Source organism: Triturus cristatus, chromosome 11 (assembly GCF_964204655.1).
Source record: "Triturus cristatus chromosome 11, aTriCri1.1, whole genome shotgun sequence".
Lineage (NCBI taxonomy): Eukaryota > Metazoa > Chordata > Amphibia > Caudata > Salamandridae > Triturus > Triturus cristatus.
The window spans coordinates 1,119,823,432-1,119,851,073 of record NC_140594.1 but is presented as its reverse complement, the minus strand read 5'-3'; the positions used below and the strand labels follow the sequence as shown (position 1 = coordinate 1,119,851,073).

Sequence of the window (27,642 nt, the reverse complement as noted above, 5' to 3'; positions counted from 1 at the left end):
GGGAGTCTCAATTCAATTCAATTGTTCTTTATTCGATGGTTAAAAATCATCATAAAAGAGTACACATATATACAGTTAAGACAATATTAAATCAATATACAGAACATTGAATAATTCTATGTACAAACGGATAGTTCATTATTTCTAAACAGTCCTCGTGGGTCACTTCCTGGGTCTGACAATTTAGCAAGTCTAGAGTCTACATGATTAATACCGACCTCTAGAAATGCGAATTTCAAAAAGCTAATCACTGCACATAATGTTAGCAGATCGCTAGCCCTTTGTAAAAAGGTCAGTGCCTCTGTGGCTCGAGTAAATCTTGCCTTTTTCAAAATATCTTTTATAAATCTACGTCTAGGGATGGTATGAAGGGGACATAAGAGTACAAAATGAAGGGTGTCCTGCGGAGACTTATTGTCGCAGCCGCAGGCACCCTTCTGCTCAATTGATTTACTAAAACCTGCTGGTTCAGCTAATAAATATGGTAAAAGATTGAGCCTAAAACGTGTCATTAAAAACCTCTCTTGAGCATTAAAAAGAACACAAAGGTACGGTTCTATCCCAACGGTGGTTTCAAGCCTTCTATATATGCTCACAGTAGGTTTACTTCCTTCTAGGGTACTCCTGGCTATTGCTTTTGATTCCAAAAAGATTCTCTTTAATTTAAACTTATCCTGGGCATTGATCAGTAAAGGATTTAAATACAACTCTTGGTGACCCAAACTTTCTAGAGTAGTCTTTACATAATGGATCCATGAGATTTTCAAGTGTTTGTCTCTGCCCAAACAGTCTTGTATGATCATCCTGCTCAATGCAGCATCAGGGTTCGACCAAATTCTGATCCAGGCTAGAATTGGTCGAAGATTGATCAAGTCCTCTAGATAGGGTCTTCCAAGTTCTTTATGGACAATGAAGGCTGATGTGCTGTTGGGGACTTTCAGTATTGACCGAAATATCTTATTTTCTTCAATTTGCAAGCCGTCCATATTTGTGAATCCCCATACTTCTGAGCCGTACATGGTTTTTGGGCAACACATTGAGTCATACAAATTCATGGTTTGTTCAGGGGCCCAGCGGCCGACTTTTCTCCCATAACCAGAAATTGCGCCAAAGGATGCCACCAATTTCCCAGATCTTTCTTGTACGAGGGGTGTAAATTTTAAAGACTCGTCAAAGAGCACCCCTAGATAAGAAAATGTTTGCACCCTTTCAAGAATATGGGAGCCAATTCTGTAGGTGAAGCCAGTCCTTGGCTTATTGCCTGCTGTCATTACATATGATTTTTTTAAGTTGACAGACAAGTCTATTGCCTCCATAAATTTGACGAACCCATCAATGAGAATCTGCAAGCTTTTCTGGGTGCCAGAAGCACCGCATCATCTGCGTACAATAACACTGGGATGTTACGTGAGCCTACCCTTGGGCAATCTGCATTTAAATTAATAAGAGATTGTTCCAAGCTGTTAATATACAACGAGAACAAAAAAGGAGCTAAAATACATCCCTGTCTCACCCCACTTGTGCAGCTAAAAGATTCTGTCAATCCCCCATCTTTGTTATAACGAACCCGTGCAGAGGTTTCTCTATGCAATTCCCTCAATATGTGGATTATCCCAGGGTCGATTCCGAGTTGGGTCATCATTACCCATAACTTGTTCCTGTTGACGTGGTCAAACGCAGCGGCCAGGTCCATGAACCCCAGGTACATAGTTTCATTGCTGGTTTTGGTATATTTTGCTATCAGCATGTATAGGTTCAGACATTGGTCGCTGGTCGATCTACCGGTTCGAAAACCATACTGGGCGTCTGAAATGATATTTTTATTCTCAGCCCACTCGGTCAATCGGTTCAGAATCGCTCTTCCCAGGATTTTGGCAGTAACGTCTATCAAGGAAATGGGCCGGTAACATTGGGGGTCGTCTTTATTGCCCTTTTTAAAAATGGGTACTATGATGGCCGTAGACCAAGACCGTGGTAAACCGGCCATTATAGTTGCATTTTATACTCGAGTAATAATGGGCGCCCAGAGATCCACTTGACTCAGAAACAGGTCTGGGGGGATCCCATCTGGGCCCGGAGCTTTATTTTTGGTGAGTCCCTCAATGCCCATTCTGATCTCTTGCAGGGAAAATACAACCTGATTGCACACTAGATGCGTCTCCCTCTCTTTTGGGGAATCCACCTCCCCATGATTATACAAACCCTCGAAGTGAGCAATCCACTGTTCTGGGAGAATATTTGATGCAACCTCCGGGGCATTATTATCTTGAAAACCAGGGGAGTTTATTAGTCTCCAAAATTCTGTGATGTTCCTGTTTTCAGAAGCCTCCCTCAGGGCCGCCCATGCTTCCCCCTGCAGAGTGACTTTCCGTCTTTTTAACTCCTTCCTGTATATAAACCTGCATGTTTTAACTTCTGAAGGGGGAGTCTGCGCAGCCATCCTCCAATGTGTTTAAAAAGCCCCGGAGGATTGACGTTCCCCGGGGCTCAATAAGACCAATGGAGGGGGGGCATATGCGGCTCCTCCTCCAAATTTAAATAAATCCTTGGGGAGGTGGTGGACCCCAGGGCTAAAAACGAACCTAGGAGGGGGGGCACGTGTGCCCCCTCCATTATTTTTTAAATGTTGGTGTATGTCCCCGGGAACTGATCCACCCTGGTGCTTATTTTAAAACAAGCGCAGGAGATTGGGTTTGTGTTTTTTAAAATTGTTGCCACTGGCAGAGTCCCAGGGGGACCCCAGGACCAGGGCTAGTGGTCAGGGAATTTTTACCCTGCCCCTTTTCTTTTTTTAAAAAACTTTTTGGGGGGACTTGTCCGAAGCCTAGTCCCAAGATGGCTGCCAACACTTTCTGATTGAAGTGGTGGCAGCCAATCGGACATCAGCAAGGGGACTGTCGGATCTTCAGAGGATCAGTGTCTCTATATATACACATTTGATTTTCCTTTAATATCTCAAACTACTGAACGGATTTAAACCAAATAACAAAAAGCACTTTTTGTGTGCCAAGAGCTAGCTTTCTACCAAATTTGGTGTAATTCTGTCTAGGAGATTGGGGCTATTGTCATGTTCAAAATCCCTATTGGAATTAAGTCTGTCATCTAGTATTGGGTTCGGATGATTACAAGTTGTTTTTCTTTGAAGAATTCTTTCGTGTCACAAGGCAGCGTGACTCCTCCTTTTGTTAACACTGCGATGGGCAATGACTCCATTGTGAGATTGTTTTTTTCCATTGACAGGTTTGGATGTACTCTCGCTTGCTCCGGTTCGAGATCGTTTTCGGCCTCTGTCCCGTTAGCTAGTCTTCAACGTTCTATGGTATTGTTTTCACCTGGGAGTTTATACTCTGTCTCGAGAGATTTTGACAGATCAGGATCATTAGATTACCTCTCGGCCTATGGGCCACACCTGGCTCGATCATTCTCTGACAGATCTCTATGATGAGGAAGTGTTTGCAGCCTAAGAACGATCCGTCTCCATACACAGTTCCAGTTTTAACTCCAAACAGGAACAAGACTAAGAAATGGTGGAATCCTTGCAAGAACTTCGGATCGTGAGTACCGTGGCCCTGATCCGAAAGTTAAAAAATCACTTCCTATCAACAAATCTGCTCACAGGCCGCCATTGCACCCAAAATCAACTTTGGAATGCCTGCCCTCGAGCTTGGCACCGAAAGAAAGGCTTTTAGCAGGAGCCTCCATATCCAAATCAGACTCGGTCACCAAGTCTGGAGTCTTCAGACCGAAATAAAACCGTATTGATTTGGAACTGAGTGGGCAAGCATCTAAACCAAAAACAATTCCCAATTCAAAATGCTTTACTTTCGGGCCCAAGACTTTTGCCGTCGGATTGAAATCGCACCCTCAACCAATTCTCGAGGCACTGTCTAAAAAACTCAATCCGAAATAGAAAACATTGCAAATACAACCTGGTACAAAGAAAATTATTGCACAGCCAGCAAGGACTCAAGTTTCCACAAGGCCTTTGTCTTTTCAAGAAGCTTTGGACACTTCACCACCCCCTCTTAAAAAACAAAAGGGCAAAGAAACTAGCCATGCACAGCCATGCTTACATATGTCTCCACCGCAACCTGCAACTCCACCTCCTCATTTTCCACCACAATCACACGAGGAAGACGTTTCACCTCATCAATCCCCTTCACATATAGAGGATGCAGATGAGGATTTATCAATCAATCAATCAATCAATCAAGCATTTGTATAGCGCGCTACTCACCCAGAGGGTCTCAAGGCGCTTGGGGGAGGGGGGTCCGCTACTGCTCGAACAGCCAGGTCTTGAGTTGCTTCCTGAAGGAGAGGTGGTCTTGGGTCAGGCGGAGGTGGATGGGGAGGGAGTTTCACGTCTTGGCAGCCAGGTAGGAGAAGGATCTTCCTCCTGTTGTGGCTCTTCGGATGCGGGGGACGGCGGCGAGGGCGTGGCTGGTTGATCGAAGCTGGCGGGTGGGAGTGTAGAAGGTCAAGCGGTCATTGAGGTATCTTGGGCCTTGGTTGTGGAGAGCTTTGTGTGCGTGGGTGAGGAGTCGGAACGTGATTCTCTTGCTGACGGGGAGCCAGTGCAGGTTTCTCAGGTGTACGGAGATGTGGCTGTGTCGGGGAATGTCCAGGATGAGGCGTGCTGAGGCGTTCTGGATGCGCTGGAGTTGTTTCTGGAGTTTGGCTGTGGTTCCGGCGTAGAGGGAGTTGCCGTAGTCCAGTCGGCTGGTGACGAGGGCCTGGGTGACCGTCTTCCTGGTTTCGGTGGGGATCCACCGGAAGATCTTACGTAGCATGCGTAGGATGTTGAAGCATGATGCGGAGACGGCGTTGACTTGTCTGGTCATGGAGAGGGAGGAGTCCAGGACGAAGCCCAGGTTGCGTGCGTGGTCTGTTGGTTTGGGTGTGCTGCCAAGGGCAGGGGGCCACCAGGAGTCGTCCCAGGCGGAGGGTGATGATCCCAGGATGAGGACTTCCGTCTTATCTGAGTTCAGTTTCAGGTGGCTGTTCGTCATCCACTCGGCTACGTCTTTCATCCCTTCGTGTAGGTTGGTTCTGGCGGTGGCGGGGTCGTTGGTGAGGGAGAGGATCAGCTGGGTGTCGTCTGCGTAGGAGATAATGTTGAGGTTGTGTTGGCGTGCGATGGCTGCGAGGGGGCTCATGTAGACGTTGAAGAGGGTGGGGCTGAGTGATGATCCTTGTGGTACGCCGCAGATGACTTTGGTGGCCTCGGATCTGAACGGGGGGAGGCGGACTCTCTGTGTTCTTCCGGCGAGGAAGGAGATGATCCATTTGTCTGATCATTCACAACCTCAAGACTCTTGGGATGATTATGATATAGAACCACAGGACAATACTGATCCTGACCTCTGTCCATCAAGACATTCACTTTGCGACGCTCCGATGTTGCCGTCCATGCGGCGAGAGGACAAAGAGGGGGTTCCACCTTCCCCCCTGAGCTTTTAAACCCCCCGCCAGTTCCTTGTTTCTGGGGGCTCCCTCCGCGTTATGCATTTCCGGGGGTCCCCGCAGCCCGCAAACTCTTCAGGGTAGCTTGACCCGGAAGAGTTCCTGACCCGTTCTGCCCCTTGTTGCCACTAAAGGCACCACGCCCCCTAGTTGGGGGGTGGTGCCCATCAGGATGCCTAAGCCTTTCAGTATTTAATTGCTAGGGCAGCAGCCTTCCATCAGGCCCCTTTACATAAGGATCCCATTGATGATCATTTTCTCTTTTAAATTCTTACTAATGCTCAAAGAGGAACACAATATTTGCCAATATTAATTGAGGTTATAAGTCATGCTGATGACATATTTAAAGACGCAGTTAAAGCTCGCATTATCACATGAGAATAGACAAGAAGTACAAAGCAGCCCTTCGGATCCTATATACATTAAAGGCCAATTAACACCAGACTCTTTAGTTGTAGCAAATGCTAGAAAAAGAGCAAATTCACAAACAGCTGGGGATGCTCCTCCACCAGACAAGTAGTCAGAATTAATAGAATACTTGGATAAGGTTTACAGCACAATCAGCAAACCAATGGAGAATAGCTAATAACCAAGCTCTATTAGCTCGCTATGATAGGGCACACTGGGATGAAATAGAGAGGCTACTCCAACATCTCCCACATGAATTTAGAAAAAGAGGACAGGAATTAATTACAGTGTGAAAACTAATTTCAAATAATTCCATTAAATGTGCCCTTGATGCAGCCGATACTGTGGCTAGAAGTATAAATACCAGCATTTTAATTCATAGACATGCTTGCCTTAGGGTGTTTGGTTTTAAACCAGAAGTTCAACAAGCTGTTCTTAATTTACTTTTTGATAAGGAACAGCACTTTGGGCCTCAAGTCGACACAGCCCTCAAAAAATGAAAAAGGTCACATTTGTGGCAAAATCTATGGGGGTGCTCCAAACAACCACATTTTGTGTTTCTTTTCACCGCCTATCATTTAGATAAGGTGCTACGTCTTCCATAACTGACACATGCAAAAGGAACAAATGAAGGACGGAATGCTGAACAATGCAAACATTCACCCCCAGTCACAAGGATCTGGGTTTAATCAATTGTTCATTTGCTCACAACGCCACCCCAGTTTGGACCCAGCCATAGACAAATCAGTCTTGACCCTGCCCCTCATGGGAACAGTTCAGCCCGAAGTGCCAAGCAAGGTCCTTCCTGGACCAGAAACAAGCATCCTGGGACACATCAGCAGCCTCATGCAACAAGCATTTGCAATGCAATTGGTCTCGCCTTTGGGACCTTATATGTATTTAGCTATGTAGCACATTAACCTGGGTGCTGAAAGATCTACTGTTCTTTAACATGGAGGAAAAGTAAGCACCAAACTGTGTGACACGCCAGGTATGGGAACACATGGCGAAAAGTATTGCTAATAATCTGGAAATGGTATAGTCCAAAGCTCTGTTTTTAATATAAAATCAGGGCCTTTGGTGGTCATATCACTGAAAATATAAGATTTGACAAAAATATTATTGTCTATGGGTGCTCGTGGAAGACAATTTCTATGGACTGGAATCCAGAGAATGCTAAAGTGATTCTGGTATTTTACTGACCTCTGCTGGTCGTTTTCTATCAAGAAAGTTAAATAGAGGCAGTTGCCAGAAAAATAAAAAAAATAAAGTCCCTAAGCAGAAAGCAATTCTGGTATTTTACTGACCTCTAGTGGTCGTTTTCTATCAAGACTGTTAAATTGAGGTAGTTGAACAGAAAAAGTCCCTAAGCGGAAGCAGACAAGTCCTAGGGCTGATCTCCAGAGCCCACAAAGTACATACACATATAAGTATATACTAAAGTATATACAAGAGGTCTCGAATGCTCAACCTAAAAATGAGACCTAATCCTCACCTTCTAGAGGTTTCTATAGAGGATCTGGTAGAGGGAACAACTTCAAAAGGTGTGGTGTATGGAAATTCCACATGCACAGCCAATATCAACACCAAACAACAACTTCATTCGCTTTCTCACCTAACATTCAATACCTGTAGTGGGACGTCTTCAATTTTTTTTACTGTAATGGAATGACATTACCACCGATCAATGGTTGTTGGATATTATCCAGTATAGTTACTGTCTGAAGCTCATCACCACTCCTCCAAATATTCCACCAGACAAGCACAACTTCTCTGTTCAGCACCAAACTCTACTAAAACAAGAGATAGCAGCTCTTTTAACAAAGGGAGCAATAGAGTCCGTTTCAATAGAGCAACAGGGAACAGAAGCATTTTCTCTATATTTCCTAATTCCCAAAAAGGATGGATCACTTAGACCTATTCTAGACCTCAGAGCATTAAATCAATACATTCAGAACACTTTCACATGATCAGGCTTCAGGAAGTCATGCCATTACTTCAGCAGGGAGATTTCATGTCCACACTACACCTCAACTATGTCTACGTTTATGTAACAATTCACCCAGCGCATCGAAAGTACCTATGTTTTCAATTCCAAGGAAAGATTATCACTTCAAAGTGCTTCCCTTCAGAGTCACCACAGCTCCAAGGGTCTGCACAAAATGTCTTTCGGTGGCTGGGGGAGAATGTTTGCAATGTCAGCATTCTGTCCATCATTTGTTTGCTGTAACACTTTTCGGTGGAAGCAGCACATCTGCGTAAGGAAAACATTCATGTCTTTCCTTTACATAGACGATTGGCTTCTAAAAGCAAACAGCTCAAACCTATGCGCACAATATACTCTCAAAACTCAAATTCTCTTACACCAGTTAGGGTTCACAGTCAACCTGAAAAAATCTCATTTGCAACTAGCACAAATACAACCATACATAGGAGCCATTTTCAATACTCAACTAGCGTTAGCAATTCAAAAGGCATTCAGAATTCAAAACATTCTATCTTTGGTTCAACAATTTCAGACAGGTATACAGATTCCAGTCAAATTGGTACTTAGACTGCTGGGCATGGTGGCATCTTGTAAAACCATGCCCGACTACATATGAGACCTCTGCAAGAATGCCTCACGTCAATGGACTCAATCACAGGGTCAGCTACAAGATCTAGTTTTGATAGACAGCCGTACACATCAGTCTCTGCCTTGGTGGAGCCTTCAAAACCTATCCAAAGGGCAGCTGTTTCTAGTCCCAGTTCCCCAAGTCATTCTCACAGCGGATGTCTCTGTTACAGGTTGGGGAGCTCAACTGCAACATCTAACCATCCAGGGGATATGGAATGTACTACACCAGAGTCTCCATATCATTTACCTAGAGCTTCAAGCTGTTCACCTAGCATTGAAAGCATTCCTAACTCATCTACAGAACAAAGTTTTTCTTATATGAACAGACAATATGACAACAATGTATTATTTACAAAAACGGGGGGGGCACACTCTCTTCAGCATTTGCGCTTAGCACAGACAACATGACGTTTAGCTTCGCATCGCAACATTCATCTTCTAGCAGAACATGTCCCAGGCACATGCAATCAAGTTGCAGCCCTCCTCAGCAGGACGCAGCAACAAGTCCATGAATGGGAACTTTTGCAAGTGGGAGTTTCCACAAATAGACCTGTTCACAACCCCAGAAAACACAAAATGCCAAAACTTTACAGCCAGATTCCCACAACCACTATTCAAGGGCAATGGTCTATGAATTAATTGGTCATAGGTATTTACATATGCTTTTTCCCCTCTCCCACTACTACCATTTGTGGTCAGTAAGCTACGACAAGCCTCACTTACACCAATACTAGTGGTGGCCACATGGGCTCGTCAACCATGGTTCACCGCTCTACTAGAGCTCTCTCAGGTACCACATGAGAAACTTCCTCTCCAGCTGGACAAATGAGACATCTCAATTCCAAGGACATGAACCTTGTAATATGGCTCCTGAAGTCATAGAATTTGGGTACCTTAACGTACCACAATCTTGTATGGATATTATTAAGGGTGTGCGTAAACCTACAACCAGAAAGTGTTACGCTGCCAAATTGAAAAGGTTTGTTATTCATTGTCAAAGCCAAAATTCTAATCCTTTTGATGAACAAGCACAAACCATTAATTGTTATTTTTGACATCTACAAACTTCAGGGCCTGTATAATGCAAACGGCGCATTTTCATTGTTTGCACCAGGCTCACCTTTAAAAGGTTTGCCTGATGCAAACAATGAAAATACGCCAGATTATGGTGAATGCGCTGCCCCCAGGGCAGCCTCAAACTAGAGCTGTCCTGGGTCGGCACATTCCTGTGAAAAATAGAGCAGCTGCTTTGAAGCCGCTCCGTGTTTTCACAGTGCAGGTGGCAAACCGCCTTCACTTTGAAGGGGGAATAGAGATCCCCTTGCAAGCAGGTGCAGTGAGTGACTTCACCTGCCTGCAAGGGGATGTCAGGGGGGTCCAGGGGATCCCCTTTCTCTCCGCCGGAGGGCTACAGCCAGGGAGCACACTGACAGTGTGCCACCTTTTAGGTGGCACGCTGCCAGAGTGCCTCCTGAGAGCTTTTTTGCCTCTGCGTCTACACCTATAATACGACGTGGGCTCAGAGGCAAAGGGAGTCCCTCCCACTGCATGGGGTGACACCCCCATTCAAATGAGGGTACTCCATCTGAAGATAGCGCTGGTGCTTTATGTGCACCAGTGTTATTGGTATTACAGAAGAGGATGCACAAGCATCTGTGGCCCCTTCTGTAATACCAAAGTGCCCTGGGGACACTCAAGGCAGGCGCAAAAGCCAGTTGTGCCCTGGACAATTCTATAATACAACCTCAGGTCTTGCATACACTTCTGTAAGACTATATTTAGGTGCATTAGCAGCCTATCTACAAAATAGACAACAGGAATCTTTATTTAAGATACCTGTCATTAAGGCTTTGATAGAGGGACATAAAAGAATTATTCCCACTAAGCTGCCACCAGCACCAGATTGGAATCTTAATGTTGTATTAACACCTCTCATGGTGCCTCCATTTGATCCTTTGCGTTCATGTCATCTCCAGCACTCATCTTGGAAGGTTGCATTTTTTATAGCAATTACTTCACTTTGACGAGTTGGTGACCTCCAAGCATTAACCTTAGGAGAACTATTCTTCCAACTTCATAAAAATAAGGAGGTCTTAAGGAAAAATCAAAAGTACCTCCCTAAGGTTGTCTCTTCTTTTCATATGAACTAATCAATTGAACTACCTGTTTTCTCTCCAATCCCAGGTTCTGTGGCAGAAAGATCTCTTCATACTTTAGATGTCAAAAGAGTTTTAATGTATTATATTGACAGGGCTAAAGGTTTCAGAAAAACAAAGCAACTATTTGTTGCTTTTTCAGCCCCACACACTAGGAGACCAATTTAAAAATATTGTATTGACAGATGGTTAGTTAAATGCATCCAAACATGTTATGCTAAAGCCAAAGGACAACTAACAGTTACTCCTGAAGCCTACTCCACTTGAAAAATAGGAGCTTTTATGGCATTTTTAGGGAACGTTCCTATAGCTGACATCTGTGAAGCAGCTACATGGTGTACACCACACACATTTACTAAACATTATTGTGTGAATGTGTTAGCACGCCACTAAGCTAATGTAGGACAGGCAGTGCTAAAACCCTCTTTCAAGCAACTCCAACCCCCCACATGATAGCCACTACTTTGGGGGAGGGACTGCTTTACAGTCTATGCAAAGCATGTGTATCTACAGCCACACATGCTTTGAACAGATTGTTACTTACCCAGTAAAGCATCTGTTCTTGGCATGTAGTACTGTAGTTTCACATGAGCCCTCCCTTCTCGCTGGATTACTGTGTGGTTGGTAATTCATATAAATTAGTTGTATGGACATCACTTAACTTACACTTTTTCTCACTCCATTCTCACCCACCTACGAGAAAATAATCTTAACAATGGAGTCAATGCGCAGTGTTACCGAAAGGAGGAGTCACCTAGCCTTGTGATTCCCAAAAATGATTTGAAGAAAAACAACTTGTAATCATCCAAGCCCAACACTAGATGGCGGATTTATGCAAAGCATGTGAATCTACAGCACTACATGCCAAGAACAGATGCTTAATGGGTAAGTAACATAATCCATATATTACCTACTGGCGGTCACCGGTAGGTAGTCATAGTTAGGACCGTCATTCCATAGGAAAAGCATTGTTTTGACTTGGCTATATATATGGTGCTGGTGATTCAAGTTGAGCATGGAAAGTTTCCGGGTGATCCATAAAGTGAGGGCTGAGAAAAGGGGGGGGGGGGGGTCAAAAAAAGTGTGTTTCCCATGTTAATGTCCTTGGGAATTTAGAACACGACTACAGCTCCAACCGCTAGACGCCATTATACCAAATTTGGGGAAAAAATAGCCTTTGGTTAAAAAAAATCTGTTCAAAAGTTTTTGAGTTATTGAAAGAAATTGAAATTTGTATATCTAGGGACAGAGACGCATCACAATGCCTATCTGGAGCTACGTGACCCCACATGCCAGGAGCAGTGCTGGACGCCACCTTCGTTGAAAGTTGCAGCTGCCATTTTATGAAGCAGGAAGTGGTCCCAGGGATGGGGAAAAAAGGGTTAAAAAAGTATATAAGGGGTCAGGGTAGGGGTACCCTGACCCAATGGGTGCATTGTAGGGGTCTCTGAGGGACCCCCTTATGAGTTTTGAAAATCGTTATTTTAACACATAGTTGGAGTCACGGACCCGTCGCGAAGCTCAGCACAGCCCCTGTGTAATGTCACAATGGAGTCACAAACCTTGCTGGAAAAAAAATATATTCACACATTCACTCGCACAGAAATGCCTGCTCTCACAGACCCACTCAGACAGTCACCCACTCACAGACCCACTTAGACTCAGGCACCCACTCACATACCCACTCAGATCCTCGCAGACCCACTGAGGGACTCATGCACTCACTCACAGGCCCACTGAGACACTCATACTCACAAACCCACTCAGGCACTCACACACCCACTCACAGATCCAATCAGAAACTCATGCATCCACTCAGATGGTCACACATCCACTCTAAGACCCACTAAGACACTCACACATCCACTCACAGACCCAATCAGAAACTCATGCACCCACTCAGACACTCATGCATGCAGTCACATACCCACTTAGAAACTCACACAACCACTCACTGAACCACTCACTCACAAACCCACTCAGAGACTCATACACCCAGTCACTGACCCACTCAGACCCTCATGCAGCACTTTAAGCCTGAATAGATTTTGTTTTGATACATATGTATATTTGTGAATACAGTCACTCATATACCCACTCTCAATGGTTACAGGTTACAGTTAGAAAATACAATTTTAAAAACCTTAGAAATTAACTGAAAAAAAACAAAGGTCACAGGCACACTATAGTTTGGAAATAGAATTTAAAAACCTTTGAAATTCAATGAAAAAAACAAAGATTACAGGGACGTTATAGTTAGGCTTGTATTTCACAAGTGCAAAACCATAGAAATTCATCAGTTATAGTTACTTGAGCTAACTAGAACTTATGCCCCCCCAATGCACTGGTTATGACCTCACATATCACATCACTCATGACAAGCTCACTAATGACATCATCCAGTGATTGAGAGTGTTTTTTAAAAGTATATGAGTATTACAAATATATACCAAGGTACCATAAAAGTCAAATTAGTATAGTTTGTGTACTACTAATGAGTGATACTATTTCTAAAATATAGTATGGGAGTGACTGCTTGGGTATATGTCTATATCTATATCTTCCAATCGGTATCACAAGTTTCAGCCTCCTTAATCAAGGGTGCGAGAGGCACACTATGTGCTTCCCATTAAACCTTGGTTATCGAAAACAAACAAGGGACAACAACTAAAGGTAATGTGTCGGTGTATTTCCACTATGCCGGCCAAACTAGGTTCAGGTGAAAGGATTTGCCAATGTTTATTTAATATCCTCCTCACACCATGTACTTTTTCATTGTACATTGTCATAAACCTGACCGTGGCTACCCCTATATATTTAGGGATGAGCAGATCTTTCCCATCCACTTTCATCACTTGGGGTAGGGCAGCTAAATTATTGATGAGAAAACTGTGCATGGCGGGGGTGAGAGATATAGTTACCTTAGGGCATGAGTAATAATTGACAAGTGACTGAGTTATCTGTCTTTTCTCAAAGTGTTGTACTTAGTGGCAAGCACATTCAAAGAGATCAATGAAATGCTTGCTCACAATATATAAGCATCCAAAAGAAAGCCATCTCAAAAGAAAACTAAATAGAACTGTTAACAACTATAAAATGTATCATTAGATTTCCCATAGAAATAAAAACATGTGTTAAGGTGCTTTCTTTCATGTTAGAGGAACACATTTAATTACCAGTGTTGAGAACTTTAAATGCAGAAGGAAGTGAGAACAGGAAACACTGTCTGTTCAGGTCTCTGATCAAGCAGCAAATAGGCCACAGATGTTTGTTTGCATGCTATACAGATAACACCATGCTCTCTTCACCGGCTAATTGATCTACAGATCTTAGCAGTTGTAAAGACAAAATGACAGCTTCTGGCATCCCAATAGAAAGCATGCTGTGGGAGCTAGTGATATACCTGGAGTGGTAGGTATGCCCCTGTGGTTCTTGTTCAAAAGACTGTTGCAGTACACCATGTGAATTCATGCCTATGTCTGAAAGAGAGGAAACGTAAATGCTTTTATAGTGCAGAGTAGATTGTCCACTACTGTCTGCCCGGTCATAAACCTGATCAATGCATAGTCATTATGGGCCACCATCAACAAATCATGTATAAATGAGGTTTGTCCTCTTGCATCCTAGATAGACCTGTGCTCCTGAACCTGAGAGTGGGGCTACTGGGTATCCTGGAAGACCTAGGGCATCCCCTTTGTGAGTGAATTAAGGTGTGGGTGACCACAGAAGTGACTAAATGGGATATAGCACGCAGATGGAGAGCCCCTCTACCCCTTCCCTCTTGGAATGGCGATAGGGGGTCAATCATTGTGCCAAAATGGAACAACCTGTATATCAAGCCAGGGATGTCCACAAAAGCGCATAAAGATTTGGGGCAAATGATGGGTATTTTACGGGCAGGGAAATGATGGCTAAAGGTGTATTAGATGGAGGTGATGTGTTGTATTTCACAAACCTATGAGTTGTGTTATCATATGATGTGTAATGTACTAATTGGTATACAAAAAACAATAATAATGGCTTATCAAAATGTGGTTTGTCCATAAATGTTTTTACAGAACCAAGCTTTCTGAATTCAGGTTCTAGGTCACAATCTTTATTGCTTAACACCAGGTTGGGGATCTTTGAATAAGGTCTCCTGTAGGAATTTTCCACCTCCCCCTGAACCTTCCCACAGCTCAATTCATGAAATCATTGTCATGAATTATCCCCATACTGTAGGATAAGTCCTACCTATTGCTGTATCAACCAATTGTAATATCATTGTCTTGTTTTGTCTTATCATTTTAAATTTGCAATATTTGATTCCCTTCATTCAATCCCTGAACTCCAGTGACTTTTTTCTTCTGCTCTGATTCTGTTCGCACAACGTCATATTTCAGGTCAGGACAACAGGAGCTTCCCTTCTTATCTGCTGTATCTCTGCAAAACTAATTTTAGAACTCCTTCAATACCCTTCTTTTCTTTTTGATGTATTTTTAACTTTAAAGTAAATAAAGTTATACAAATATTGCAGACTCATTTCCTTTAAAAAAAAAAATGAGATGAATAAAAAAAGGTACTCTATTAAAATCCAATCACAAACATGTTGGCCTACTGAACCCAGCTGGCCCCTATTCCTGTGATGGCATTTAATCGGAATGAGTTGCAATTTGCGACCTACCTCATGAATATTGGAGGTAGGTTGCATTGTCTATCACTCCAAATGGTGATTTTGCAAACCAGCCTACTAACACTTAAGTAGGTTGCAAAACCAGAATCTATTAACAAAAAGTTGGTGTGCAATTTTAAACTCTGTAAAATTGGCCCTTTATGCTTACATATGCAACTTTCCATGGTGAAAGTCTAGTCTTGATAAATATCAATAAATCCAGTGTAATATGTGTATGTTATGTAACATGAAACATAGCACGTATGGGAGGATACTCATTGTATTTAGCAATACAGAAATTGCCATCAAATCAAAATGTTGTCATCCGCATATGATCCTTTACATGAGACTCACCAAAATGTATGTTTACTGTTTCTCCTTCCAGACCACTGGGGACCCCCAGTCTACTTTTGATGAGGAGAGCATAGTCCAGGTCGTAGGTGACCTCTTCTTGGCAGGATCAGAAACCACCGCAACTGCTCTTCTTTGGGCCCTACTCTACATGGTGGCCTACCCTGACATCCAAGGTGAGATGCTTTATTTTTTCTTTATTTTCCTTTTTTATACTCCAACTCTGTCAGGGAACGGGTGGTAGTGCGCTGCACAGAACAAACAATTTAGAGGAAATACATCCTTTACAGAGAAAATGGCAAAAAGCTCCTATGATAATAATGGTAAGAAGGAATAACTGATAATAGTGTTGAAACCCCAGGAAACATCTTCTAAAACAATAAAGTTGTTTTATTCTGCTGCACCCCTGCTATGATGAAGGCATTTGATACCATCCCAGAATAGGGTAAGTCATTTACAACCAAAGGTATGTGTGTGAAAGGATTTGTCTGGCCTGGCATGAAGTTTATGTCTTGCGGTTTTTCGAAATAATCTCCATATACGCACTTTGTTTATTTGCAGTGACCACGCATGGTGGTGTTTATAACAAGTGTGGCATAGGTAAAACACCTTATTAAGCACAGATGTTTTTTTTCTTGAACACTAGTAATTGGTTTAATTAATAAACAAATATGTTCTTCTTTCTGTTGGGTGTCCTGAACGATAACACAAGACAGGTGGGAAAGATTTATGCCTCTTTTTTGCATGGAGTGCATGCAGTAGGTAGGCAGTGAATAGGAAGGCCCTGAAGTAGACTGTAAACCAGTTAGGCTTGAAAAACCTGGTCAAAACATGTTGTCAATTTAATAGGATGAGTGAATCATTGTACTTCACCATCAATCCTTCTATGAATTATTTTTAATCACATCAAGGGTACCCTCCTCATAAAAATATGTTTTGGGTTTACCCTTAGATATTTTTGACACTGGATCCCTGCTTCTGTTCAGATAAACAATTATATAAGAACTCCCAATGTGGTTGAGTCTATATTCTTTGGATATCTCAAGTCTACAGCGAGTATTACAAATAAATTTAGAGTGACTTTAAAGATTCAAGCACCTTTTGTGAAGTGATGTTATAGGAGGTTGTGTTTGAAGTTAGATCCTTTTACTCTTCCTTTGTGAATATATAACTTTGTATATGCCTCCTAGACAGCATCCCAACAGAGGGTCTGTGTGCTGGCAGGATGTGGCATCTTTGGTAGGATGTGAGAGACGGAGTTATCATCTACCACAGTTACACTTCAAGGGCACTGGCTTAGCTCACACACCTCTGTAGGGAGAAGCTCTAGAAGCGTGTCCCATTTCCAAGTGTACACCAAGTATAAATATGAAAACTTCAGTACCAACTTTTCAGATCACTTTTGGACCTGTGGAAGACTCAGAAGAAGGACTGCTCTGCTGCCCTGTTGCAAGAAGGACTGCCCAACTGCTCTGCTGCCCACCCTGCAAGAAGGACTGCTCTGCTACCTGAGAAAGAAGTGCAAAAACAATTGATGGACAGAATGCAGAACAATGTCATACATTCACTCCAGTACAGAGATCTGGGCCTAAATCCATCGTTTTTTTGCTCACCATGCCATTCCAGTTTGAACCCAGCCATATGCAAATCAGTCTTGACCCTGTGCCTCATGGGAACAGTCCAGCCTGAACTTCCAAGCCAGGTCCTCCCTGGACTGGAAACAAGCATCCTAGGACCGGTTTCGGGGTTTCACCCCTCTTCAGCCAGGATAGCTTGATTCCAGTGGCATGGTGAGCACGGGACTCACGTCTGAGCATACCCGTCCCACTCGGGGTGACAAATGCAAAAACAACAATTGATAGACAGAATGCAGAACAATGTCATACATTCACCCCAGTACAGAGATCTGGGCCTAAATCCATTGTTTTTTTGCTCACCATGCCATTCCAGTTTGAACCCAGCTATATGCAAATCAGTCTTGACCCTGTTCCTCAGGGGAACAGTCCAGCCCGAACTGCCAAGCCAGGTCCTCCCTGGACTGGAAACAAGCATCCTAGGACCGGTTTCGGGGTTTCACCCCTCTTCAGCCAGGAAAGCTTGATTTCAATGGCAGGTAGAGCACGGGACTCACGTCTGAGCATACCCGTCCCACTCGGGGTGACAAATGCAAAAACGACAATTGATGGACCGAATGCAGAAAAAAGTTATACATTCATCCCAGTACAGAGATCTGGGCCTAAATCCATCGTTTTTTTGCTCACCATGCCATTCCAGTTTGAATGCCACTGGAATCAAGCTATCCTGGCTGAAGAGGGGTGAAACCCCGAAACCGGTCCTAGGATGCTTGTTTCCAGTCCAGGGAGGACCTGGCTTGGCAGTTCGGGCTGGACTGTTCCCATGAGGCACAGGGTCAAGACTGATTTGCATATAGCCAGGTCTAAACTGGGGTGGCATGGTGAGCAAAAGAATGATGGATTTAACCCAGATCTCTTGACTGGGGTTGAAAGTTTTGATTTGTTCTGCATTTCGTCCATCAATTGTGTGTCTTTTGCTTTCGCGCCCTAAGTGCGCCAGGTATGCTCAGACGTGAGTCCTGGGCTCACTGTGCCACTGGAATCAAGCTATCCTGGCTGAAGAGGGGTGAAACGCCGAAACCGGTCCTAGGATGCTTGTTTCCAGTCCAGGGAGGACTTGGCTTGGCAGTTTGGGCTGGCCTGTTCCCATGAGGCACAGGGTCAAGACTGATTTGCATATAACCAGGTCTAAACTGGGGTGGCATGGTGAGCAAAAGAATGATGGATTTAACCCAGGTCTCTTGACTGCGGGTGAATGTTTTGATTTGTTCTGCATTCCGTCCATCAATTGTATGTCGTTTGCTTTCTCGCCCTAAGTGCGCCAGGTATGCTCAGATGTGAGTCCTGGGCTCACTGTGCCACTGGAATCAAGCTATCCTGGCTGAAGAGGGGTGAAACCCCGAAACCGGTCCTAGGATGCTTGTTTCCAGTCCAGGGAGGACCTGGCTTGGCAGTTCGGACTGAACTGTTCCCATGAGGCACAGGGTCAAGACTGATTTGCATATAGCCAGGTCTAAACTGGGGTGGCATGGTGAGCAAAAGAATGATGGATTTAACCCAGATCTCTTGACTGGGGGTGAATGTTTGATTTGTTCTGCATTCCGTCCATCAATTGTGTGTCTTTTGGTTTCTCGCCCTAAGTGTGCCAGGTATGCTCAGACGTGAGCCCTGGGCTCACTGGGCCACTGGAATCAAGCTATCCTGGCTAAAGAGGGGTGAAACCCCGAAACCGGTCCTAGGATGCTTGTTTCCAATCCAGGGAGGACCTGGCTTTGCAGTTCGGGCTGGACTGTTCCCATGAGGCACAGGGTCAAGACTGATTTGCATATAGCCAGGTCTAAACTGGGGTGGCATGGTGAGCAAAACAATGATGGATTTAACCCAGATCTCTTGACTCGGGGTGAATGTTTTGATTTGTTCTGCATTCCGTCCATCAATTGTGTGTCTTTTGCTTTCTCGCCCTAAGTGCGCCAGGTATGCTCAGACGTGAACTCTGGGCTCACTGTGCCACTGGAATCAAGCTATCCTGGCTGAAGAGGGGTGAAACCCCGAAACCGGTCCTAGGATGCTTGTTTCCAGTCCAGGAAGGACCTGGCTTGGCAGTTCGGGCTGGACTGTTCCCATGAGGCACAGGGTCAAGACTGATTTGCATATAGCCAGGTCTAAACTGGGGTGGCATGGTGAGCAAAAGAATGACGGATTTAACCCAGATCTCTTGACTGGGGTGAATGTTTTGATTTGTTCTGCATTCCGTCCATCAATTGTGTGTCTTTTGCTTTCTCGCCCTAAGTGACTCAGGTATGCTCAGACGTGAGTCCTGGGCTCACTGTGCCACTGGATTCAAGCTATCCTGGCTGAAGATGGGTGAAACCCCGAAACCGGTCCTAGGATGCTTGTTTCCAGTCCAGGGAGGACCTGGCTTGGCAGTTCGGGCTGGACTGTGCCCATGAGGCACAGGGTCAAGACTGATTTGCATATAGCCAGGTCTAAACTGGGGTGGCATGGTGAGCAAAAGAATGATGGATTTAACCCAGATCTTTTGACTGGGGGTGAATGTTTTGATTTGTTCTGCATTCCTTCCGTCAATTGTGTGTCTTTTGCTTACCTGAGAAAGAAGGACTGGATCTGCACCTTGAACCCAGGACCACCAAAGTGACTCCAAGTGCTAGTTGGCTGGTCTCCTGTTCTGAGCTGCAGGGACACAACAAGCTCCATCACAGTTAAACCCAGCACCTGGACTCTGCCTGCAGTGACTTCTAGCAGCCCAAGTGGTGCCTCCCCAATCCTGTACCTTTGGAAGCGGAAATAAAGGTTCTCTGCCAGCCCAGGTGTCAGAACTGAAGCAGCATGATGCAACCCTCGCAGCTCCTCTTCAGACGCAGTGTGACAGTTTGATGCAGACCTCGTTTCGCTCATTTAAACCTAATCCGCTCATCTTGATGTAGGGCCCGCATGGCTCCTTGGAAATAGCGCTGCACGGTGCAATGCCCCACAGCAGGCCTAAACTCGTCCCTCTTTCCAGTCTATGTTCCATTGTGGTCGGCCTGAACCTGTGACTTTGTACTGGTCTGGGGCAACAGCACCAACACCACCTTACACAACTGAATGACAGACATTGCCAACTGGAAGAAGGACAACTTCCTGAAGCTCAACACGGTCAAAGGCACTGTATTTTAGAAACAGAAGCTCCCCATGGGACGCATCCTGATGGCCCTCAGAACTCAGACCTACTCCTACCTCCACTGCCCACACTAGGAACTTAGGCATCATTCTGAAGTGCAAGCTAACTATGACGGCTCAGGTCAACTCCATCTCCTCCTCTTCTTCATCCTCCACATGGTTCATAAGATATTCAAATGGCTACCCAAAGCTCAAGACGCACCATCACCAAGGCCCTCATCTCCAGCCGACTGGACTACTGCAATGCTTTCCAAGCAGGGATTGTAGCTCACCTCCTCTCATGACTACAGAACGCCAAAGCCAGACTCCTCTTCGATCTCCCTAGATGAACCCACATCACCCCCTACCTCATGGAACTCCATTGGCTCCCTGTACAGAAAAGATGTCATCTCATGCTCATGACCCATGCCTGCAAGGCCCTACACAAATGCAGCTCCACCTATGTGAACCACTACGTGAACTTCCATCAGCCCACCTGACACCTGTTCTCCACATCCATTTTGCTAACCCTCACCCCCTGCATCTAACGTAGGAGATGCAGATGTCACTCCTTCTCCTGCCTAGCAGGGAAGACTAAGTGCAAGCTACCCTTTAATCTACGGACCTCCCCATCTCTTCTACAGTTCCAAAACTCCCTGAAGACCTGCCTATTTGGCGAATCGACTGGATCCTGACAGTGCCCGGATGCCCTCATGGGTGACAAACACCACTCTACAAATCTACTAATTGATTGATTGATTGGTTAAAATAAGTTTGATTTGACTGCTTTGTTCCAAGCTACCTGAGGGCTAAGCACATGTTAATTTGGGGTTTGCTTGTGTTTCACTCTGCCAAGAATTGTGGTTGTTGCTTGAGTCACCAAAAACTCAATTTCTCGCAGTCTGGTACTGAAAGACCCTGGATGCTTTCATTGATGCAGTTACTCAACCATACATTAATTCACACAGTTATTTATCATGCAACCACTCACTCACTTGCACTCATCCTTCTACTTCTGCATCTATTCATCCTCTCATTTATTCAATCTTTCATTTGCTTCTCCACAATACCACACACTCAAACTCACCAATCTGGCACTTTACGTTATTCGATAAACCACCTGTTCTGCTGGTTTGGGATGGATGTGAGAGTGCTTCAGGTATTGTGTGACTGCTGTTCTCTGAGCGGTGTGGAAGGGCTGTTGAGAACTATGATGTTTAGTTTTTCACTCCTAATGGTTTTAACAGTACTCCTCATATGTTCACTGAGGTCATGGCAGATGACACACTGCTTACTTATTTAACAATGCATGAGTCTTAATTTTCATAATGAGGTGACCCAAAGATTGAATATGGCATTAATTTACTAGGATATCTATTTACTTACTTTTGAAAATCCTTGCTCAGAGCCCACTGGCACCTCCGCACAGATAAATGAATCCGACTTCATGTGTGCCACCGGTTGTGTTTACTATCATCACCAAGCACCTGTTACACAAGTGAACAGCTACCCTCTCCAAATCCTTAGTGCTCGCAGACCCTAACCTCCTACTCTGGGACGCTGTCTGCAGCCTCACATGATCAGCTCCAATGCAGTTTCCAGCAGCCACTCTCCCTGATTGACATTGATCCCAGTGCACAACCCAAGTGCCACTCCAGCTCACCTGCATGGGCGCACACTTAGTGCACGTGTGCAGCAAAGTTCAGCTTAAGGGGAGCAGCTTGTTCACCACCTAGCAGTATCAACGTAATCCTCAGATGCTGAAGTGCAAGTGCTCACGCATGACCCAAAAATTTAGATTTTCCTAGCCTTGGTGTCAGAAAGGCTAGATTTTATGAAAGACACGGAGGCGAATATTAATATGTCTTTTCTTGCTTTTTATTAACAGCAGCCAAGTTAAATGGAAAAACAACAATACCCAGAAAACCTGGAAAAAGAAATACAAACAGCAACATCAGAATAGAAACACCAATGGCTTGTTGAGTAACCCAATAGTTATTTTGACTGAGAACAACAATTCCTCTTTTCTTTAAAGGAGTTAGGTTGTCCATTCATAACAGAATGGTGCATTTTGCTTTGTCTTTTGTAAAAGATTGAGTGGCAAAGGAACTTGCAAGCATCTCTAAATTGTTGATATGCAAGAATAACTCCTGACGAGACCATGTACCTCCAGTCAAGTATTGACTGCATCTTGCACCTCAACCTGTCCAACTTGAATCAGATTCTAATACAAGATCTGGGGCGGCAGAGAAAAATGTTCTCCTGTTCCAGGGATCTAAGTGAGTCAACCACTAAAGGAGTTCTTCTTTGGACTCTGGATCTAAAATAAAGGGGTCTGAATAAGCAAGACCTCTGCAGAGATGCTAGATTTTTCATCTTTGCAGGACCCGATAGTGAAGTGGGCCTGGAAAAATCACCTGAATCGAAGAAGCCAGGGTCCGCACAAGACAAGCTAAGTTTTGAGAGAAAATGAGTAAGAGTTAGGTAATGGCGTATCTCCTTTTTTATGAGAGCGACCTTGTGTTGAGTAAGTTGCAGGATAGACTAAGAGGTATCTATCAGGAAACCTAGATATTCCATTTGACAAGAAGGGACCAGAGCTGACTTTTGAACATTGGTAAGAAAACCAAGTTGAAGAAGTGGGTCTTGGCAAAGAAGTAAATGAGAAAGAAGAACATTCTTGTCCTTAGCCATAATCAGAAAGTCGTCAAGGTATACGATCAGTCTGATTCTTTGTGCTGTGACGAAGGCTACAACAGGTTTTAGAATCTTGGTGAAACACCAAGGGGCTGAAGAAAGGCTGAAAGGAAGAGTTTTGTAGTGGAAGAAGGAAACCCCCCGTAGGAATTGAGGATATGTTCTGTGAGAGGGATGCACCGGAATTGAAAGATAAGCATCTTGAAGATCCAGTCTGACCAACCAATGATCTGGAAGCAAAATATCCCTGAGGTGGAGAATAGTTTCCATCTTGAAGTGATGGTATACTTCGAAATTGTTGAAAACTATTAGGTTTAAAAGAGGCGACATTTTGGGTTCTTTTTCTGCACCAAGCAGATGGTGCTGAGAAAACCTGTGGGATCAAATTATGTTTGTTCCATAGCTTGTATTGTCAGAAGAGATTGGATTTCATCCTGAATCAAGAGGGATTGCTTCTGAGAAAAAAAGAGGACCAGGAAGATGCAACTGTTGAAGGGGTTGATAGAGTTCTATCTGATCTCCTTGAACCATTTGTATTATCCAAGGATATGTGCTGAGAGAAAATCATGCATTTAAACAAAGAGCTAGTCTGCCTCCTACGGGAGGAAGGCCAAAATTATAAAGTCTTACCTTAGAACCGTTCTCCTTTGTTCTTATATCCCCTGGACCGATAACCTCTGGAACACCGGGGATAGAACTGAGGTTTTTAGCCAGTGTAGACATCGACCTGGGACTGTTGGTCGAAGGAGCCTCTGTTGAGGGATTGTTCCCTTGTGGGATAACGTCAGGCAAAGTTACTCCTACCTTTGCCGACCCTGGCAAAACCCAGAGAAGAGAAACATTTCTTCAGGGAGATTTGGGCAAAGGTGGTCACATATTTCCCAAGTTCTTTAATGAAAGAGTCTCCAAATACAAGACCATTGCCAATAGGACCTTCCTCCTTAGTGACGAGACTACTCAGCTTAGGGTCTATTTTTAGTAACAAACTCTTCTGCCTTTCTTGAGAAATGTGGGCGTTGGTATTGCCCAATATACATATAGCCTTTTGGGCTCAACAAGAAAGGGTATCTGGATCTACCTGTGTGCCTTAGATTTTTGCCTCTTCTGCCAAGCCCAAAATCCTGGTCAGAGGGCCAACCAAATCTAATATCCTATCCTCACAGTTGGACCAGGGCTTGTTAACTCCTCTGAGTTTTTTCCATATTTGGCAAAAGACATTAAAATGTTTGGGCCAATGAGTTAGGATGATGAATTAGGGAGGGAGCAAACATAGGTTTCCCAAGATGGTCTACTAATTCATTAGACACTGGGTGAGAAACACCACCATCATTAGGAAAAATGTTTCACCTTTCCTCCGAAGGCCCCTAATTCATAGGATCAGAAGATCCATGAAAATTGTATGTGTCATCCAAGACATCATCATCGTTAGTGTCTTTTAAATGGATAACTTGAAAGGGGGAAGAGGTGAGCCCTGAAAGTGAAACATGTCTGGAGGTAGAACCAATATTTAATGAAACGCCTTTAGAAGCCCCAGCACAGGTTGCTGCACGTTTCTTGCCCTCTTTTGAGGGACCTTCAGAGGGGGAAGAAAACATTTTAGAAAGCGAAGCTATAAAGTTTTGGACACATCCAGCATAAAGACTGATACACTCATAATCAAAGGGGGGAGAATGAAGCAGAAGTCCACTCAGGTTCTCATTGCAATATCCTTGATCAAAGGAGAGTGAACTATAAACATTTGACAGGATCACACCACTCCGTTTTTAAACTTATCCCTGTCCCTACATTTTATTAAACACTTTTTTCAGGGACAGTAGATACATTTAGGATCACCTACCCACATCTTGACACTGTCACCACAAGGATAGTCTCCCTCTTGGTATATGACGTTATCACTTGGAGAACAGGGCACTCAAGCGATTAGACCCGATGGTGTTTCTATCAACTATATCACACCTAGGGTGATGACATACAGCTTTGGCTGTGAAGACGTGGTTGAGGGTCTTTGAGCCAATCCTCTTGGAGAACCTGTGAAATGTTTGTGGTTCACTCTCCTTTGATTAGGTATAGAGACTGATGCAGGCTGCTGAACAGAATCCTTAATAAATTATCCTTAAAAACTTGAGCATCTTCCTCCTCAGACATGAAGAACACAAACCAAGGTAAACAAATAAGTTTATTAAAACGTGTATAAATGTTTAAATTTGACTTAAAATGGAGAGGATATGGTTAATGCATGAGGAATTAAAGGTAAAAGAGTTTTTAAGGGGCACGACTCTGTGGCGAAGGGGCGAGTAGAAGGGGAGGAGTTGCCCTGACGAGAAGGTCTGCCAGACGGGAGGAGCAAAGAAGGTAAGGGAGTTACAGCAAAGCAGTTCAGAAGGAAAAATGTCACAGCAAACGTTGCCTTCATTTCGGCAAGGGGCGATGAGGAGGCGACTAAAGATGCACTGAGGTCAAAGTAAGAATAATGGCAAGCGCTCGGGGACACAGAACGTTGTGAGCGCATGCAGAGACTGAAGAAATACAGTAAGAGAAGAAATAACCACAAATATAACAAGCATATACCTAGAAATGTTTAACCATATGAAGGAAAAGTGAATAATAATATTTATCTTGACTGTGAGCAGCAAGAAAAGAGGAATTGTTGCCCTCAGTCAAGATAATTATTGGGTTACTTGACATGCCATTTTTCGTTCTATTATGATGTTACTGTAGTTCTTTTTACAGGTTTTCTGGGTTATGTAGTTTTTTAATTTTACGTGACTGCTGTTAATGAAAAGCAAGAAAAGACGTCATAGTATGATCCTCCGGTCTTGTAATAAAATTGCCATACTAACCGACTAGATAAACCAGAATAACAGACCGCAGACCCCACTCAATGCTGTCATTGAGCGCTGGGATGAAAGGATGACATCTCTGGTTGGAAGCCCGGAAGCAGAAGAAAACAATACATAACATGATCACCTGTGGGAAAATGCAGGGTGCAAACCACAGCAAATCAACTGTCTGTTTGGTCACTCAATGAGCCATGCCTACAAACCTACTTCAGCTGCCACCGCATAATTATTTTAGTATACGTGGCTATCCTTAGAGTAGGGCATCCAAAGCACATTGTGGCTCTTTATGCCAGTCGTGCTGCTGCTGGCACATCCAGCATGATGCAGTATTCCTCTTTTCTCTATGGCAACCTCCAGTGCAGATGTTGAGGCTTGTAAGAGATCATGGGGTAAAGGGAAGTGGACAGAAGCAGGGCAGGTTTCTTCTGGGGCAGTGGAAAATAGCAGTGCACATCTACTACAGCTAAAGTGGAAATGCTGGAAGAGGTCCAAGAGGAGGGTTAACCACACTGCAGTTGTGACAACTGGAGACTTTCATCTCTGGTGTCCTAGGGCCATCTTAGCCCTGAACAACCAAACTCAAACTGAGCATCAAGTGCACACCCTTGGTACTTGAACATAAAAGTAGTAAGGCTGAGAGGTCCATGGCTTACTCGCAGAGATGGTATGGGTTAGGAGCTCGGAATTTAACAAAGCACCTAATAATACGTCTTAAATCAAAGTTAAGCAGTGCTTTAACTTCTAAAAAGAAAAAGTACTTTAATTCACTCACAACTAAATTAGGAATGTACACCAAAAAACTAGACATTTCCAGGCCCTCCTGAACTAGATAAATGTAAGATACCTCATCATTAAACAATTTCAGAGATCTTTCCACACGTTGACAAAAGTGGGTGTGCCGAAACATGCAACACTCCTTCCTGTAACATGGATGCCTACTGCTAGACACGGAAAATCCAGGCCTGCATCCAGTACTTAAGGCAACAAAAGAGAACAAGAAAAGTCAAGGAGTCAATGTCCTCATTGTTGTATGAAAATAAGGGGACTAACACAGACCCCTGCAACCCGTGCAGCATGGGGGGGACCTCAATCCGCAAGGGTATTTTTCCTCTTTCTATGTGTGCTGCTGCAGCACACATAGAAAGAGGAAAAAAAGAGGAGAAATAGAGCTATATCTCCTCGTTACACCTCATCTCTGGAAGTGTAAGGTTTTGATGCATTCCTAGGTTTACAAGTCCTTGTAAATCTGCAAATGCATTTTGTGCCTGCAGTAAGAGAAACTCAATAAAGAAAATAGCACTTACAAGACTAAATAACATGTACTGTGTAACAACCGAAGTAAAAGGGCCATTAGCCATGGCAGGTTACAAATGAAGACAAGGCAGTACTAAGGAGGGACTAACAAGCCTATTTATGAACAGAAGCAAGTATTTATGAAGGACAATGACAGAAGCCAATGGCAAATATGGATAGAGAGTGGGCTGTGCTTCTATTCCATACTCCAGTACAACAAGTCTTGCAGAGCAGCGCATGTGCGCTGACTCTTGACTTGACCTAAAAATGGGGGGAGAGGAACAAGAAAACAGTAAAAATGAGGGAAAAGCAGGAGAAAGCACACAGAAAAAGGAGGGGAAAGGAGAGAGCAAGCAGTAAAACTAAGCAAGAGCTGGAGAAAGCACTCAAAAAACATGGGAAAGGAAGGAGAAAGGAGTGAAAAACAAGGCAA

General features: G+C 44.0%; 1 protein-coding gene across 1 annotated transcript in view; it reads left to right on the top strand.

The window, feature by feature from the left end:
• LOC146786150 (cytochrome P450 2J2-like) overlaps window positions 1-27,642 on the top strand; it is a 90,089-nt gene that overhangs the window by 37,064 nt on the left and 25,383 nt on the right. Inside the window, exon 5 of the mRNA XM_085633167.1 lies at window positions 15,681-15,822. Coding sequence (XP_085489293.1) covers window positions 15,681-15,822 — 142 coding nt within the window. The remainder of the gene's footprint in view (window positions 1-15,680; window positions 15,823-27,642) is intronic.